The sequence below is a fragment of the Teleopsis dalmanni genome, chromosome 2 (genome assembly GCF_002237135.1).
Source record: "Teleopsis dalmanni isolate 2A chromosome 2, ASM223713v2, whole genome shotgun sequence".
Classification (NCBI taxonomy): domain Eukaryota; kingdom Metazoa; phylum Arthropoda; class Insecta; order Diptera; family Diopsidae; genus Teleopsis; species Teleopsis dalmanni.
In genome coordinates, this window is record NC_051847.1 from 61,922,213 (window position 1) to 61,940,030 (window position 17,818).

The 17,818-nt window shown below is 27.2% G+C and overlaps 2 protein-coding genes across 2 annotated transcripts in view; one reads left to right on the forward strand and one right to left on the reverse strand.

Annotated features, from left to right (window-relative positions):
• Positions 1-2,740: 2,740 nt before the first annotated feature.
• Positions 2,741-17,818, reverse strand: part of LOC119682289 (zinc finger FYVE domain-containing protein 9-like) — a 225,511-nt gene continuing 210,433 nt past the window's right edge. The window contains exon 13 of the transcript XR_005252573.1: positions 2,741-3,079. The gene's annotated coding sequence lies outside the window, so the exon portion shown is untranslated. The remainder of the gene's footprint in view (positions 3,080-17,818) is intronic.
• LOC119682296 (FK506-binding protein 2-like) overlaps positions 6,926-17,818 on the forward strand; it is a 204,481-nt gene continuing 193,588 nt past the window's right edge. The window contains exons 1-2 of the mRNA XM_038095706.1: positions 6,926-7,080; positions 17,005-17,185. Coding sequence (XP_037951634.1) covers positions 17,007-17,185 — 179 coding nt within the window. The 5' untranslated portion in view covers positions 6,926-7,080; positions 17,005-17,006. The remainder of the gene's footprint in view (positions 7,081-17,004; positions 17,186-17,818) is intronic.

Sequence of the window (17,818 nt, forward strand, 5' to 3'; positions counted from 1 at the left end):
CTCGTGATATCAAAGCAGACCTATAGAAAATAAAGAGTAATGATTAGAAATATATTTATTACTCTTCATTTACTCTCTTTTTATATTTATAGAATATATTTATATTTTCTCGATGTCATAATAATGTTACTATTTGAATTTTTTCTATTCCATGCATTTCCTGATTATTTTAACGTGTCAGTTAGCTGACACTTTGGCACTTGAAATCTATATATTCAAGCTGATTGTAGCACTAACTACATGCGTAAGTAAAGTGAACAGATTAATTTCATAATTGATAATAATTTTATTATCCCGTGAAATTATTTATTCTGGTATTTGATAGTTTTGGAATTTTAAAGTTGTTATTAAGAATATGTGGTCATACTTTTTATTATAATGCTTGATTTTATATACATCTAATAATAAAAATCAAAGTTAGCTAAAAAGTGAATTTATTATTTTTTAATTTAATTTTAACAAATGAGAAATTAATATTAAAAATAAAAATAAATCCAAAATTAAAACAAAAATTAAAACTGTACCCATAGAAGAATTCGACCACAGAGCTTGGCTAAATCGATTGTGACTACGCCATTGTTTTCTTATATTTTATTTAATTACTTTCTGTAAGAATTTGACCCATTATCAACTGCAACATAGTTTATCTTGAAAAAAGTATTTAACATTGCTATTTTTCCATAGAAAATAATATAACTATGTTACGCAAATACAAATAAATACTTATTGCATCAGTCTGGTAGTTAAGTCCATTGACTCTTACTTTTTTTGCTCATATATACAGTGGAACATATTTAACTACACATTTAAATTAATTTTAAATATTCTCGGAACTATTGCAGTTTCTTACACCCAAAGATATGATGACAATTCCCATATATATATAGATATAACTTAAAAATTCTCACATCGATTATACAGCAAAACTGTTGATATAGCCTGATTCTTAATATATCAGGTTTTCAAGTTAGAAATGTTTATATGCATAACAGAGTCATCTACAGGCAAACCGAATATATAATATAATTTTTTTGCATTGAATACACACATGATTGATAATAACTAGGCCTTCAAAATTTTTATCTTCAACTATTAGAGCATATCAAACTTTTGCATTGATTATACAGATAATCTGGCTTCTCCAAATGGTGCATCTAGTTGTTATTGTTTTTTTCATAAAAAAAATTATAACATTCAGCCCGACATCTCAAGAACCAAGTTATATTAGCATATTTCGACGAAAAAAAAAATACTCAGAAGAAACAGTTTTACCAGAATCCGTCGTGAAATCGTGGCATCTAGGAAACTGTTATCATTCTGAATTTTTTTTAAACTATAAAATATATATGATATTATTATTATTAGTTCCTAGTTGATTTATTTTTAAATACAATAAAATATTGAAAAACTTATTTTTTTATGGACAATGATATATGCATTGGCGTTCGTAATTGGTGCCTGGTGGAATGGTTTATTTGGTGACTTAAACCGTAAGCCCAATTAGCGCTTTCACATCGTTTGATTACCGCATTATCGTTACCAACTAATTATTTGGTTGTTTGTGTTAACAAAACGGTTGAATTCAGTCCAAGGGATTTATCTTATGTAGCTATCCTACGTCGCCAGACACCAAGCCATACACAGAGGAAATGAAAAATATATAGTTCATTTTTCCTCTAGCTAGAGTACGAACAAAGTCTGTGTAACACTCTCTATTTTGCGCAATGTAATACATTTTAACCCATGATAAAATATATCATGGGTTAAAAAATGTATGATATATCATAATATATCATACATTTTAACCCATGATAGTCTGGCGAGACTATCACAGTGACACAAAATCTGTTCTGCTGTTTCCTGTTCTTCGCAGCTATCGTCTCTAGTAATACCTAAATTCGATAGATGCTTTTTAACTCCGCAATGTCCAGTGAGAAGCCCTGTGACAAGTCGAATGTCAATTCTGTTCAGCATAAGTAGCCCCCTAGTTTTGGCTTTTGATAGTTAGGTATAGATAGGCTTTGATAGGTATGTATTGTTTAGCTTGTCTGCAGGCAATTGTATTATCCCAATCATGAGCTGCTCTTTCCAGCCACTCATTAATTTTAAGTTTGAAAGAGCTGCATGAAGGACCGCAGAATGCTTGTGGTGCAATATATTTTGAGATCGCTCCTTTTCTGGCTAGATCATCTGCTTTTTCGTTTTCGTTTTCGTCTCAAATTCGCTGTGCCCTGGGATCCATATTAAGTAAACCCTAACACCCACAAGTAAATTTCTGGGTTTTAAAAGCAAGCCTGGGTTAACTTTTACTGAACATTATTTTTGTATTATTCTAAAAAAATGCTAAAAAATAAATAAACATTTGTCACTGATTTTGAATGTACAGGGTAATCAAATCATTACAATATTATTTTCAGTTTTGTTTGACAAATTACTATGGAAAGATACGCTGTTATACAATCATTTAAAATCTATGAAATTTAATGCAAAAGTAATCAACCTATTTGAACTACATTTCAAATATTAAATAAAATATAAGGTCAACATAATCGATCTACATAATCCAGTTTTTTCTGGATTATTCTCATATGGCCCGTATTTAAAAATTGCACCATTATTTCAATGAATTTTCAAAAACCAGTCAATACATATTAGTTATATTAACAAATACTTTAATTCTGTTTTATAACTCCACAATCATATATAAAAATTAATATATTCAAAAATATTTACTACACCCGAATATGGAATAATTTAAAAGCGCTCTTTAATCGCACCTGCATTTTCGTACTCGTATAATGTCGATATACACAAAGCATAGAATTTATTCAATGCAATTTACTTGAGATATTAATTTTTCAATTATTGGTCAAAAAGGTTTTCCATAAATATATTATGAATCCCTTAAGCACAGAGTGCGCAGGATTTGTGGCTGATATGGGCGGTGTCAGTTCTGCTCTTAGCAACATGTTGACAAGGGTCCTTCCTGTTCACACTTGCGGAAAACTGATTCCATTCAGTTGCTTTTCCACTCGCATACTGTCAACTGGCTGTGTTTTTGCGTAGCTTCAAGGAATCACTGTAAACATATCGTAGAAATTAATATAAAAAATAAATCATTATAAATAAAGTTCAAAAAAATATAAATTATATTTACATATAACCATTTTATTGGTAAATATAATTATTGAAATCGTAGAGTCGAGCTTAAAGTGTAGTGAAATTACTTTAATACAAAATTAACCATAATAAAATTAGAGGTAATTTATATACTACTAATAACTAATTAAAATTAATTAATTTTAAATAATAAAATTATAAACAGTTAATATATAAAATAATAATAAACTAAATTACGGATTTTAAAGTGTTTAATATATAAAATAATAATTATAATAATAACAATCCATCAAAGAAGATGCTGATAACTAGACTGAATAGTTTTTGTTTTCCATTGAGTCACAGTTATTGAGTCACACATCTTGAAAATAAAAGAGATTAATAAATATATTCATAAATAAATGAACATCTATACGTATATGTATAACCATAATACATACATTGATTACATATACTGAAATATATAATTCATTTTTTCCGTACGGTCAAAAATGAAACACTCTTGATATATATTTAAAAAATTTATTAAATAATAAACGAAGATAGATAAATAAAAACAAAATGTTTACCATTTTCAAAAATAAAGTCATACATTAAAATTATCACGCTACATACAAATTGGTCCACCAAATTAAACTCCTTCACACCATTCAAGTCAGCCGGCTGTGCTCAACTTTACTCAGATATGTTTATAAATATATTTATACATATTAGAAAAATAAACAAAAATAATGGTTTTCAATATTAAAAAGAAGAAAAAAAACAATAAGGTGTTTTAGAAATTAGAATCGTGCAATTCTATATCTATATTTAGGTTGACTAACCAGCCGGGTATTTTTCTAAAACTTTTCTAAAATACGTCACCAAACGATGGGCTCGCGCAATTGGAATCATTCAAAAAATGAAGAGCTTGGTAAACAAAGCTCATAAGTTTACAGACTTCCATTAAGGAAGCTCTGAAACTTACCAGGACTCAACTTTTAAAAGGAAAATGTTCAGTCGCTTTTTTCTTTTTTCTCTTCCAACTTCTACATTTCCGGTTGAAAGCAATCACAATTTTTCGATATGGGTGCGTACTATTCATCCATATAATGAGTTGGACAATCTATATTTTGGATGTAAACTAAAGAGCTTGATAAACAAGGCTAATTAGTTTATAGACGTTTATTATTGAATCTCTCAAACTTACTAATTCAGTACTTTTGAAAGGAAATACTCAGTTCTTTCTTTCGTCTTCTCTATTGCAGCTTCTGCATTTCTTATTCAAGACATACATAATATTTCGATATAGATGTGTGCTTTTTAATCGCCGTTTAGTAACGTCAGAAGTATACTTACTTCGATTCTGGCCTTGCCTAATAGAATTGTCCTTCTCAATAAATTGAGGCTTAGCAGTGTTAGTTTGGATCTTTCACATCCAATTCTACCATTTTTATTTTACTTCTTTTAAAAAATTATATAGGTTAAGTTAGTTATGATGCATTTGTTTTTTGGTTTGACTAGAATTTTTTTTATACGGTGGTTAGACAACACGAGAAGAACAGGGATACTGTTAAAAGGGATTGTAATATGTTGATTTTGTAAACTGTTTTCTGAAGTCGGACGAGCTGTCTTCTTAATAGCAAAGATTACGGCTCTGAAATCAGACGTCCTGTCTTCCTAATAGCAAGAATTACAGCAAAGATTACGGCTCTAAAATCAAACGACCTGTCTTCGTAAATGCAAGAATTACGGTTTTGAAAACATTATACGAACTCGCAAGCTGAAAAGCTTTAGCTTTGCTTTCTTTTTAGGTTAAAAATATTGTTTAGAACACACTTCTTGAACACATTAAACAAATTAAATCGTATAGGAAAATTAAAGTATATTGCCAACACATAATAAAGAGGAGCGAGTAAAAAAGAAAAATTACTAATCTTTGATGAAAAATATCACTAATACTGCAAGGGGCCAAATTTTCCTTCTTTCAGAGTGGCCAGTTTTCTTTCTAGGTCCTTCATTTGCATCATCAGAGATTTCATGTGGTCTACCGTTTTGAAATAAGGTCGCATGTTGTAGTATACTATTAAATTCCATAATGTTGATACGTGATCAACTATTCATGGGCAACTATTTTGCCCATGTATAGTAAGGTATCGTTGCCAAGTTCTTTTACTGATCCTCCACGAATTACTTCAGCGTTACCGCGCAGATACATGTTCAAGTTTGAATAAATACTGTATTCACATGTGAGTTTTGATTTTATTTAAGCTGTTAAAAATTTAAACTGATATCTAAAATCAAAAAGTATAAATAACCATTCACACGACGTATCATTGTAATTTGATTATCTGATTTATTATATGTCCAAACTTTTTTACTATTTTCATAAAATATATACTTTGAACATTGGATATATATATATACGTGGTAAATAACAGTTTTGTTTCATTTTGTTTGAAAATTTCATTCAATCGTCAAAACTATTCACAATAGTATAAGTTTTTACAACACAATGCTGTACTACTGTGAACTTCTCGATTTTGTAAAAGTTACGATTACGGCACAACAAAGAAGGTAAATAAAGAGGATACTAAAGACAAAAATAATTATTAAATTAATTTCATAAATAATAAATAATTTAATGAATAAATAATTTAGCTAATTAAAGAGCATCAAACCACATCGCCTGTAACAAATTTTCTGTTTAGACATTGAACTGAGTTATTCCATGAGTATTTTTTGTAAAATTATTACTCTTAATTTTTAAATGCTATTGCCAAACACTACCCGTAATATGTAATTGATTCTATATATAATTTAATTAATTTTTTTAATGTTTAACTTTGTTGTATTACAAAAATTTATATACTGATATAATTATATAGATAAAGCTTATAGCTATTGTGATTTTGCTAACATTAAAACCATTAATATATAATAAATTATTGTTTACATACTATTTGTATAAAAAAAATTTTATTATTTGTGACCAAAAATATTATATAATAAGCTACTAGCGGACTAATTGCTTATTTAAATAGAAATAAAAAACTATAATTTATTATTTTTATTAAGGCCGTGTGCGAGTAAATTGAAGTAGAGTAAATTAAAATTTTTCAAGGGAAATTTTAATTTCCTTGAAAAATATGCACTTTTAAAAATATTTATTTATTTATTTATTGCACTTATTTATTATTTTTGGTTAAAAGTTTTCAAATTTATTTATTTATTTATTAAATATCTCATAAAATTTTTACAATAATAACACCTAATTTACCTAATTTTTATTTAATTTACTCTACTCGAAATTCTGGTAAATAAAAACATTCGCTGTCATACCGACATAATTTACTATTCTCCTCAATTTTCAATCAATTTACTCGGACTCGCACATGGCCTTAATTACTATTTATATTTTAATAAAATATATTTATTTATTTATATATATTTATATATATTAAGATATAAATTATTTTTTAATATAAATAATCAATTATAATTTTTTTTTTGTTTCTATTTGAATGACCAATTAGCCCACTAATAAATTATTATATACTATTAGTTTATATAGATTATTACTCAATTAAACTAAAATATATCTTGACCACTGAAATTCATGCTACACAATATCAAGGTACATAGTTTACAGCGGCTAATTAGTATCAAAATAATATTCCCACTTAGAGAACGACTGTCACTTCTCTTTTGTTTTATAAATAATACGTGGCTGTCATCAGCTGAATCAGAGCCGCATTGCTTTTGTTGTTGTTTATATTTTTTTTTTGATTGTATTTTCACTTCATATACTTTTACGTCACGATCATTTGATTAGTTGAATTTTGTGTGTTAACGGTAGAGGTTGAATTCGTGGTGCGCAGTTAACTTAAATATTTTGTGAATTATATTTCCTGCGTTCATTTCTTTAAATTTAAAATTTTAGTGTTAAACTTATTTATATTAATTTAAATAAATACAAAGGTAATTAAAAGTGAAATTTTTTAAATAATAACTAATGCAAATGGACACGGTAAACGTGTAAGCTTCCAATACGCATTTCTTATCGCTTGCATATGATAAAGCACAATTTGTTTAAGAATTCTAGTGTCTCATTTACAATTGCCATATATTTACAAAAAACAATAAAAATAATTAAATATTCATTCAACAGAATTGCTGATTAGAATGAATAAATAAGGCGGATGTGCCGAATATTAAAAAATACACCGTAAATAGATATAAAATGGAATTTTTCTACTTGCACTAAAATGCAAAATTAGTTTTTCTTATCATATTTTGAAAGAACAATTTATTTCACTATATTTGAATATATTTCATTCAATATATTTAAATATAGAAAGTAATTATTAAAAATCATTTGTCGACATTTATTAGCGTTGTTGGTTATTATTGTTGTTGTAGTTCTTCAAACGTGACATAAATATTAATTTGTTTTCTATTATCTATTTTTTATCTATAAAATTAGACTTAAAATCGCATGTGCGCTATGGGAAGACATTCTATAAAAAATTGAGATGAAGCTATCTATTTTAAAGCCTAGAATTTATGAAGTTGACAGCGCAATTTTTAAATTTCATATCAGAATTATACACAGAAAAAAAAATTGATTAAATTTTCTTATTTCTAATCTTTTTTATCTCTGCTGCTGGCTTTCTTTAATGAGATAACGGTTTTTTTAATATTTTATTTTTCATTACAGGGAAGTAATAATTTTGAATGTTAAATTTGTCCATAAATAATTATGTTGAATAAGAAAACCAAAAATAATTCATTTTTTTGTTAGCAGGGAATATTTTCTTAAAGACTGCTGAATTAAAATGCTTATAATATAAACATATATAAACTAGTTCGGTCATTATATTTAAAATCTACTTCTTACAAAACAGACCCATAGAAGCCCAGAAAGTATATTTTTTGCAATATATTCCAAACTAAACTAAAGAGCTCCAAATACTTTCAAAAAAGTAGAGTTTAATATGTCAAATAATTAAATTAATAATTTCCTGTCATGATGTAGTTCTTCCACAATCAAAAACAATCCCATTAAAAGATTTATTTTTGCAATATATTCAAAACTGAATCCCATTATGTCAAAGAGCACTAAAAGCTTACAGAAAAATAGTTTAATATGTCAATAAATTAGTTCCGTTTTCGATTGGTAAATCTGGGGTAACTTTCTTAGTCAAGATTCAATTTTAGTGTAATTTTCATTCTCGATTAGAGAATCTCGCGCGAATTGTTTAACACTCGAGATTAATTTATAACACTCTAAATATTTTGTTAGAGCAGTAAAGTTACTTTAAAATTAAAAGCTGTTTAAATGACAATAAATGAAGTGTGATTTGTTTCGATTTATCTTTATTTATGAAAAATATGAATGTCTATTAACACTACTACAAAAATGTCAGATTATAGACAAACATATAGACGAACATAGGAACTCAATAATTTTTCAAAAAGTATCTACATTAAAACAAATCGATGCCAAGATTATTTAAAATGAAAGCAAAATAGTTATTAAATAAAAGTTGTATTTTAAATACCTGATATCTGCTTCTAAGAAACCCATAGATTCGTAATATTTTCTGGTATATATTCACATTAACATAGATAGAAGCTCAAAAAATGTATTGAAATAGAAGCAAATGGATATGTCATCGAAGACAACTTCAAGAGATGGAGACCTACCTATAGACCAGTTGTATACGGTCTTTAAACACATTTAAAAAAAAAAAGTGAGTAAAAGCCTTTCGACATACCAAAAAGATTGGATACGGCCATATCTTGTACTGCGCCCTTGTTCGAGTAAAATGTGCGCTCGGTCTTTGTTGTTTTCTTTTCACTTTCTCTTTACTATTTAAATTAAGATTATGTTGTTGTTTGTGTAATTATCTACTTATGTCAACAATTGTCGAACGATGTCCTCTAGCAGCCTTGAAGACAATGTCATCAAAGATAATTAAGTAGCTGGGTACTTCAGCTTAGCATGCTTATATAAAATAAATTATTTTTTCATTCAAGTTCACACTAATGAACTACTTTATGAGTTCGTTATCATAACATGAACAATATTGCGATTTTAATTCAATAGTTTAAAGGCAAATAAAGTTTTTTATAATAAATAGATCTGTTATTGTTTACATTTGTCTTGTCTTAAGAAATACATTTTGATTCTAGAAATACAATCAGTACTAGGCGAGTTTTCCTAATGCGACTATATATATTTTTACATTAGTTAAAGGGAGACAGAATCTATAGTTTTTTATAGTGATTATCTGCCGTTTAACCACGGTACACTTAACAGACGCATCAGTATACTGCTATTCGAATTTCAAGGAATTTCGCCTGTATAAATTGAAACCGTTCATTTGCATATAGTCTTCTCCTTAGGAGAGAGCGAAGTCTATCTAACACGTCTGCTGTTCTTTGGACCACAGCATTCGGTTGGAAAATGCGACTCCACATCGAATGAAACTAATGGGTACAGTCATTTTAACTGCATAAATTTGGGTTTTAACTACAGCCACCACAATACTCACATTAACCAATCTCTCACACAGTGGAGCCAACCTCTATTAGTATTTGTTAACCAACCTCTCAAATAGAGAGGTCAACCTCTTTCAGCCAGGACAATCGAAACTGTGGGCCTTGGCACCAATTGTACCAAATTTAAATCGCATGCGAAAATCACTCATTACCAGTTATACTTCAAACAGTATCAAGTGGTTCTTACTTGATTTTAATCGTCTCCTGCAATAGTCATGCCTTTCCTCGAGATTCTATCCCCAATTCGTGTCCTTTCCTGAACACATGCGAACGAAGAAATGTTCCGTAAATAAAAAAACAAGTAGTAAAATTACTTGAGTAAATCAAAACTTAAGTAATAATCTAATTTACTTGTATTTGTTGAATCATCTTGTTCAGTATTTATTATTATCATTATTTATTATTAATTATTATAAATAACCAATGAAATACGTGTAAGTATATCCATAATTGGTATTAAATGAATAGAGTCACAAAATGGCTCTGAAATGAAATCAACAGAAAATGGGAGGAGAAGAAATTTCCAAACTACTTAATAGTGTAGGTTAATAGTGTAGTCCAATGTCAAGAAAAATTATTTATATCCCAGTAATATCAAATTGAATACTACATTAACATAAATGTAGCCATTCCGTGAATATAAACTTTATTTCTCACATTTTCTTAAAAAAAAATTTCATAATCTGTTTAATAGAGTTTACTTGACGTGTTCATATTTTAAAGGTTTAAATTAGGTCTGAGCTTTAATATATTCTTTTCATTTCCATTCATTAAAAGTTTCCTCGCACTCCTCTGTACATATACTGAGCATGAGTTTTACTAACTTGATCAGTTATATTAAATAATAGATTATGTATATTTATATATAGGTAAATATAACATATTGATATGTAAACTAGTTTTATTTTTAAATTTATTAAAATCATACAATGTGTTATTGTAAGAAGAAGAATCATAATCGTCCATAGTTGCAACAAAAGAAAAATTGCTAAAAATATTTCTTAACTCATTTGTTACCCAGTTTTCTTCTAAAATCTGTAAAAAAAATTATCTCCGGCATCAAAAAGCGGTCACAAAACATTTCATATGAATTAACGTTATTCAAACTTACCGCAGCATCACGATCAACTGAAATCAGTTTAAGGGTCATTAACCTCTGACTGCCGACGTACCAAATTCGTTGCGTTGCTTTGTTTATCGTATGACGCGGCGCGGTACAAGCAACAAAAGTTGTTAATACAAAATGAAAACGTTAGCAAACTATTGCAATTGGTTTTGTATCTAAAGATCATCGCTTTAATGGCTCAATTAGTGAAATGATGTGTTTAACACTCTAGTGAAAATAAATAAAACATTTCATCGGGAAATTTATTGTTGCATCTTTAACATTTTTCGATTGATTGAGTTGTCACGCAAATGCTGCGTTTCGAAATTCACCAATCTGCACTCAAAATATTCGATTTTAAACCAATATTTGCATAAAGATTTTCCTTGAATATAAAACAATCTAATACAAAAATATCATTTCAATAACTTTTTAATAGATTAATTAAAATAAAATTTTTTTATCGTTAGAAACCTGTTTTTATGCCGCTGTTTTAAGTTAAGATCACAACTTTCATGTATTTTTACTGCTAGGTCTTTGACACCTTTCTATCTCGGTTGTTTTTAAAATTGTCTTCTCTTAACACACAATTTTTTTGTTTTTTTTTTGCTTGGACTGAGATATCACGCCCTATACAGTTTCAATTTTCTCAGGAAACACCTTGTATAAGAACACAGTTCGATCAAACAAAAAGTTATATTACCTAACTAAAATAAGACCTTGTATTGATGAATCATAAGAAATTTTAGACAGTCTTCTAGAAAAACATATTTAAATGTTTTTTTTACTTTTATTGATCAGTTTGATAGTTTTCCTTAATTTCCACAATCTACTTTTATTACCAATGCGATATATTAATTTTTTTATTATAAATAAATTCCTTCATCAGAATCTTGGATTAACAAGTACAGTAAGTTCTTAGTCTAACCTTTAAATTGCATATGATTAAATACTTAAATTGGTAAATAAAACTTGTACCAAAATGTTCTCTCTGAATAAAGATTCCTTCCAAATATCAATAGGTTTTGACATTATATCTTTCATTATAGAGAGAGTCTACTGTATGCACTTAAATTCTCAGTTTGAGTCAATTTGTTAGTTAAGCCACAAATATTTGTAAATAACAATTATACCCAAATGTTCTCTCTAAATAAAAATTAATTCCATATAACGAAAGATCTTGAGATTATATTTTTCATTATAAAAGAAGTCTATTATATGTAATTAAACTCTAAATTTAGGTCCAAGTTGATAAAGCCGTAAACAAAATCAAAACTTAATATTTTATTTTTGAATCTGACATTAATTTAATATAAACTCAATATGATTAAAGCCTTATGAAATAAAATCCTTTTTTGTTCTTTAGTTCTTTGTCCGTAATGGGTTAACATTTGAAAGAAAGATAATTTAGAATATTTATGATAAATTGTGATTTATAAAAAATAAGAACTTATTTTGCAATAGAAATGAAATAATTCAAAAAATTAGTGAATATATGTTATTACTCTAGAAAGAGAGCCGGATTTTTTTACATTAAATATATAGTTGGGATCCCCTTACCATCTGTTCTTAAAACAACTTTACTGATGATAATATGCTTGTATTTAAATTAGAAAAGTCATGTCATACATGCTGTAAAGTCTGTACGATCATCCAGTGAATGGGAAGAGGTGTTTATTGAGAGGCTAAACACCCATCCACCCAAACCCAAAATGAAGGAAAGAACTACATATGTAAATATTTCTATTCATTATTAACACATTACTGTTCATCAATTTACTTGATTAAATATAAAATAACAATTCGAGCTTGACATAAGTGCTTTTTATTCATTATTTATACATTATGAGATGATTGAATGTTAAATGAAAGTATCATAGATCTAGTATTTTTTCTGAAAACCTCTCCCTAGTAAATTTTTAGTTTCTGGCCTATGTATGATCTAAGGCTTTTGCCAGTTTTTTGGTATATGCTTCGTATAAGCTATTCAAATATGCGAAAGGACTCTGTTCCGAAATTATCCGGGTCAATTTACTATGCAATTGAATAGCCAAGTGTTTTGTCTTTACTGTCTAGGCTATAAGTATAGCATTTATTGAATCATATGAACAAATATTGTAGTATTTTTAGTGGTTAATTTCACTTGGACAGACTTGGTTTTTTTTATATTGATTCTTTCATTAACGAAATTATCAAGGTTCATCTGTAGTTTTGAAGATACCATATCAATGGAATAGAAAAAAATCACTGTGCCATCTGCTGATGTATTTCTTATAACTCCTTTGGTTTGTGGATGGTTTACTGTGTACAATAAATAGAATATTAACCATATTATGGTACACTTTAGTAGTCTTAATATATAAAATCGGTACGTCTTCTACGAATTTACTCATTATACCTTCTTCGGTATATGGATGATCTGCTGTGTACAAAAAATAAAGCATTAGTCTTATAATCATGTCTTATAGTACTCTAGCTCTATTATTAATTTTTTATTAGTAATAATTAATACATAATATAAAATGTGTCATATAATCATTTAAATAGTAAAAATAGTAAAAAATTGATTTAAATTAATTACATAAAGATTTATGCATTTTTCTAATGCGTTAATGATTGTATTGTTAATAATACTACTTTATAATGATAGTATATTATGTAAATATGTAATACAACGAGTTAATTGAAGTAGAATCCATTAAAAAAGTAATTATAGTAAGGTTCATATCGGTTTTCATCAAGTGAAATGTTAAAAATTCTAGACAATGACTATTTAAACCCTAAGTACTTGGTTAAAAGTTAGTAAAAAATTAAATTAAATTTGATTCAATTAAGGGAGTTTTTATAATTTTTATAATCATACTTTATATAAACATGTTATTGTTAATATTTTTATTTTTTTTTTATTTATATATATTTACAAACACACAGCTTACATATCAAGTTTTGGAAGTCCACTAACACAATTTTCAAAAAATAAAAAAACCAGTACCAAAACTGAACTCTCTTCATTAAAACTAGTAGAAATTCTACTAGTTTATGTGAAGGCAACTAGTTATTTTTAATAGTTATTTATTCATACGCATTTTAAATCGATAAATAAATAAAAAAAATATTTCATTTGACAGTTCTATAAAAAATAAACGTATATCGGTCGCTCTTTTTTTTCTGTCTCAGATTTGTTTTTATTATATTTTAAAACTGTTATAACCAGATTTTAAAAAAAAAATAAAATTATAGAAACAGATATATATTTCAATTGCCTATCAAAATATTTAAAATGTGAGTATAAAAACTAACTTTGGTTTTTCCCCAACGTTCAATTAACTATTTCTCTACCATCATTTAAAAAAAAAATATATATATATATATACTGTATAGATTTTCGAAAGATATATATAATTCTACTTATTTTCCCCCTGCTTTCTTTTTATTTTTTTAACATCAATTAATTTCGTGGTGAGATTATTTTTTGTCAGAATTTTTAATAAAAATAAATTCGAAAGCATTTAATTTTAGCGTTAAAAAATTAAAATCAAAAATAAAACAAAAAAAAAACAATTATAAAAACGAAATTATCACCCAAAGTGGGTTTCCATCTGGAACTTTTAATTTAATTAATAATTAAAGTCCAATTCTACCACAAAATTGTTACTAGTGCTTTTTCTTTTGTTGTTATTCATTGAGATAAAATTATTATTATGGTAAGGTCAATTCTAATGTTTGTTTTAATTATTTTTTAATAATGTTAGAGTTTTATTTTGAAATATCTTCTGTACTGTTTTTGAAGAGTTTTCCTACAGCTTTTTTCATTAATAGTACCAAATATTGTTTAAGAATCAGCCAGCGTCACAAAAAATATTGCATTGTTTCTTCACACAAACAACTGTTTCTTAATTTCAAACAGTCCAATTTTAATGAAATGGGAATACCGGTAAAATGTTCCATCAGTATACCTGACAGCAATTTTAGCTTTATTCCAGCTAATGTCAGCTAAGAAAGAACCAATTCTTTTGGTGATGGTTACCTGATATGTTCAATCGTTAGTTAAAGTCTTAATTGTATAAAGAATAGCAACTTTAATTAAATTAAAGAATTTAAAAATGAAGAGCTTTTCGAAAAGTAGTGAACTACAACAACAAAAATTCTTTTTTATATTATTTTAATTAATTGAATTTTTCGCTGGCCATACAGCTGTTTAAAGTATTGCCAAAGACCCATCATCAGTGGTCTTGGAAATAATTCTTGTATTTAATTATTTCCATTATTCATTATTGTAATCGAACTCGTGCCCTGTCAAATTTGAAGCTCAGAGTCAGCACTGCTTAATAACCAACTGACCCAAAGCCAGACTAACTTTTATTTTTCTGGAGTTTTGTTAATTTGCTAAATTTTAAAATTAAATTTGTTTTTAAAGAAATGTTTAGAGTACAATTTAAAGTTCTAGTTTCACATTTATTATTTTAACGTTATCAATTTAAAATAGTTATTTAAAACCTTATCGTTTGAAATAGTTACTCATTTTGAAAGAGAAGGTTATATATTGGAATTTCTTAAAAATGTTTTTTATTGTTTCTTTGATTAATTCGCTGGTATCCAAAGGATGTTTATTTTATAGTTGATTTTTAAATTAAAAATACAACCAAGTGACAACTATTTTGACAACTAACAGCTGTTTTTATTCATTATATTATACCATCTTAACTTGAACATTTGAAATTTATTTCCAAAATTGATGCTCTATAATAAATGTATATAGCGCTTGAGCAATGGGGCTCAGTTTTACATTGGTGATTTTGTCAAGAGGTAACATTTGGTATCATCATATACCAACACCTTTTAAAAGATATAATTTTTTGTGTCGGATTTATGAGTTATACTCGTATGTAGGGTTTACATGCCATATATGGAAAAAGAAAAGTCCACACCAATGGTGCCCGATATTGGCTAATCGATTTTGAATTTTGTTTTAAAAGTGCATAAACACAGTGTAGATTTTGGTTGCAACAAAGTGATGTTATTTGTCATATTTTTTGATAATACAATTTTATCCTAAAAAAAAAAACCTGGTGTCTGGTCACCACGATCGTGTATTCTGATACCACTGATCAACTTTTGTGGAGGTGCTTAAAATTATTAGTCTCGTTAGACAAACTGACATCAATTTTAGCCTTGGAAGTCAAAATAGAGAGAACTACTCGTACAGTACAGTTTGAAATGATCGAAACAATGGGAAAAAAATGGGTCTCTCCAAGATGAAATGTCTCAGACGCTCCTATACATTATAAATTTTAAAACGATGTCACAATATAAAAATTAGTAATAATAAAGAAAAAATAATAATAAGAAATAATAGTTGAAATAATTAAAGCCTTCTTTTAAAAAAAAATTCCTACATATGTATAGCGAGTACAGTTGCAAGGTATTAATTATATTAATTTCTAAACTAATTATTGGGTATAATAAAAAAATAGAGTTTCAGTCTGATATTGATGGTTGAATTTTTGCATTAAATTTTTGACTTAAACTCGTATTATATCCTTAAATTGTAGTTTTCTGCATATCAATTACTTGATATCAATATCTTATACAATTCTCGAATTATTCATATGATTGTATTTTGCCAATGTATCTTATTGAATGAATAACTCTCTAATTTAGCTTAACTTGATAAATTGAATCTCTGACGATACGATACAATTAACTAAAGCATTTCAAATTGTTGTTTTGAATTGTCATTTAATTAATATTTAATTTATAATTTTTACGCTAATTATACGGCGAATGATTTATACTTAAATTAAAATTTCACCCGCAATTTCAGAGTGAAAGCGTCATTATTAGTTTTGCTCATTTTTATCAATTCATGATTTCTTAGAAAACTAAAAATTATTATCTCATATTGATAAATTGTTTGAACTTTTTTTTTATATATCATAAAATTTATATTCTTCTTTTTGATGATTATGAATTTATTGCCTTTTATGTGGAGAAAGGTAAATCATTAATTGTACAATATTTGGTAATTTAAAAAGTATGAAATGAAAAAATTTTTAAAAATTTTTAATATCTGAAACGAAATTTATTTTTAGCCATAAAAATGCTTTCTTTTTCCTTAAGTGGCATTTTCTATTATATTTGTTAAAGTTTTTGAGCCCACCTACACAATTAAATAAATTAATAAATTATATATTTTTAATAAATTTTATTAAAATTTATGGTTTTTCTTTCAGAAATGTTCAAATCATCCGTTCTTATTGCTGCGTGCCTTTTGGTGTTGGGCGTTCATTGCGACGACCTCAAAGTTGACGTTGTTAGTGTACCTGAAGTATGTGACCAAAAATCTAAGACAGGTGACACACTCACCATGCATTACACCGGTACATTGACGGATGGAAAAAAATTTGATTCAAGGTAAGTGCAACCTTATATGCATTTACCCTTTAATGCATACAATTCACTGTCAAAAATTGCTTAAAATTGTTGCTGTTGATGTTGATGTTGTCTGTTGCACGTTGGTGCATAATTTAAGGTCAGAAGCGACAATAAGCCGAAAGCGACAACATTGACTGCTGCTACTGCTGCTGCAATGCGGATTAACATGCGTTCAATCTGGCCATTATCAATGTCGTAAATTAGGCGCACTGATAAGCGATCTCATTGTTGTTAAACTTGGTGAAATGCACTTTTCACACATTTTCATATACAATGGTTCCTTTTTTTGTTTTTAGTAACTGCATCCAAAATTTAAACCCAATATTTCAAGATTTTCCTATTTAATGTAAAAATTTTAAAATTTAAGTAAAAGCAAAATTTTAAAGATTTTTTGGGTTACTGAAATAGAAATTTAATAAATTTTTATTTGTGTTTAAAAAAGCATAAGTTGGAAGTTATTGGTAGTTCTTGACTTCATTCACAAATTACTACACATTTACCTCTATTAAATATTGAAAAAACACCATATATAATAACTATTTGACTGTTTAACTAATTTTAATATATAAATATAATATAATAAAAATATAATATATAAATATTAGCACACTT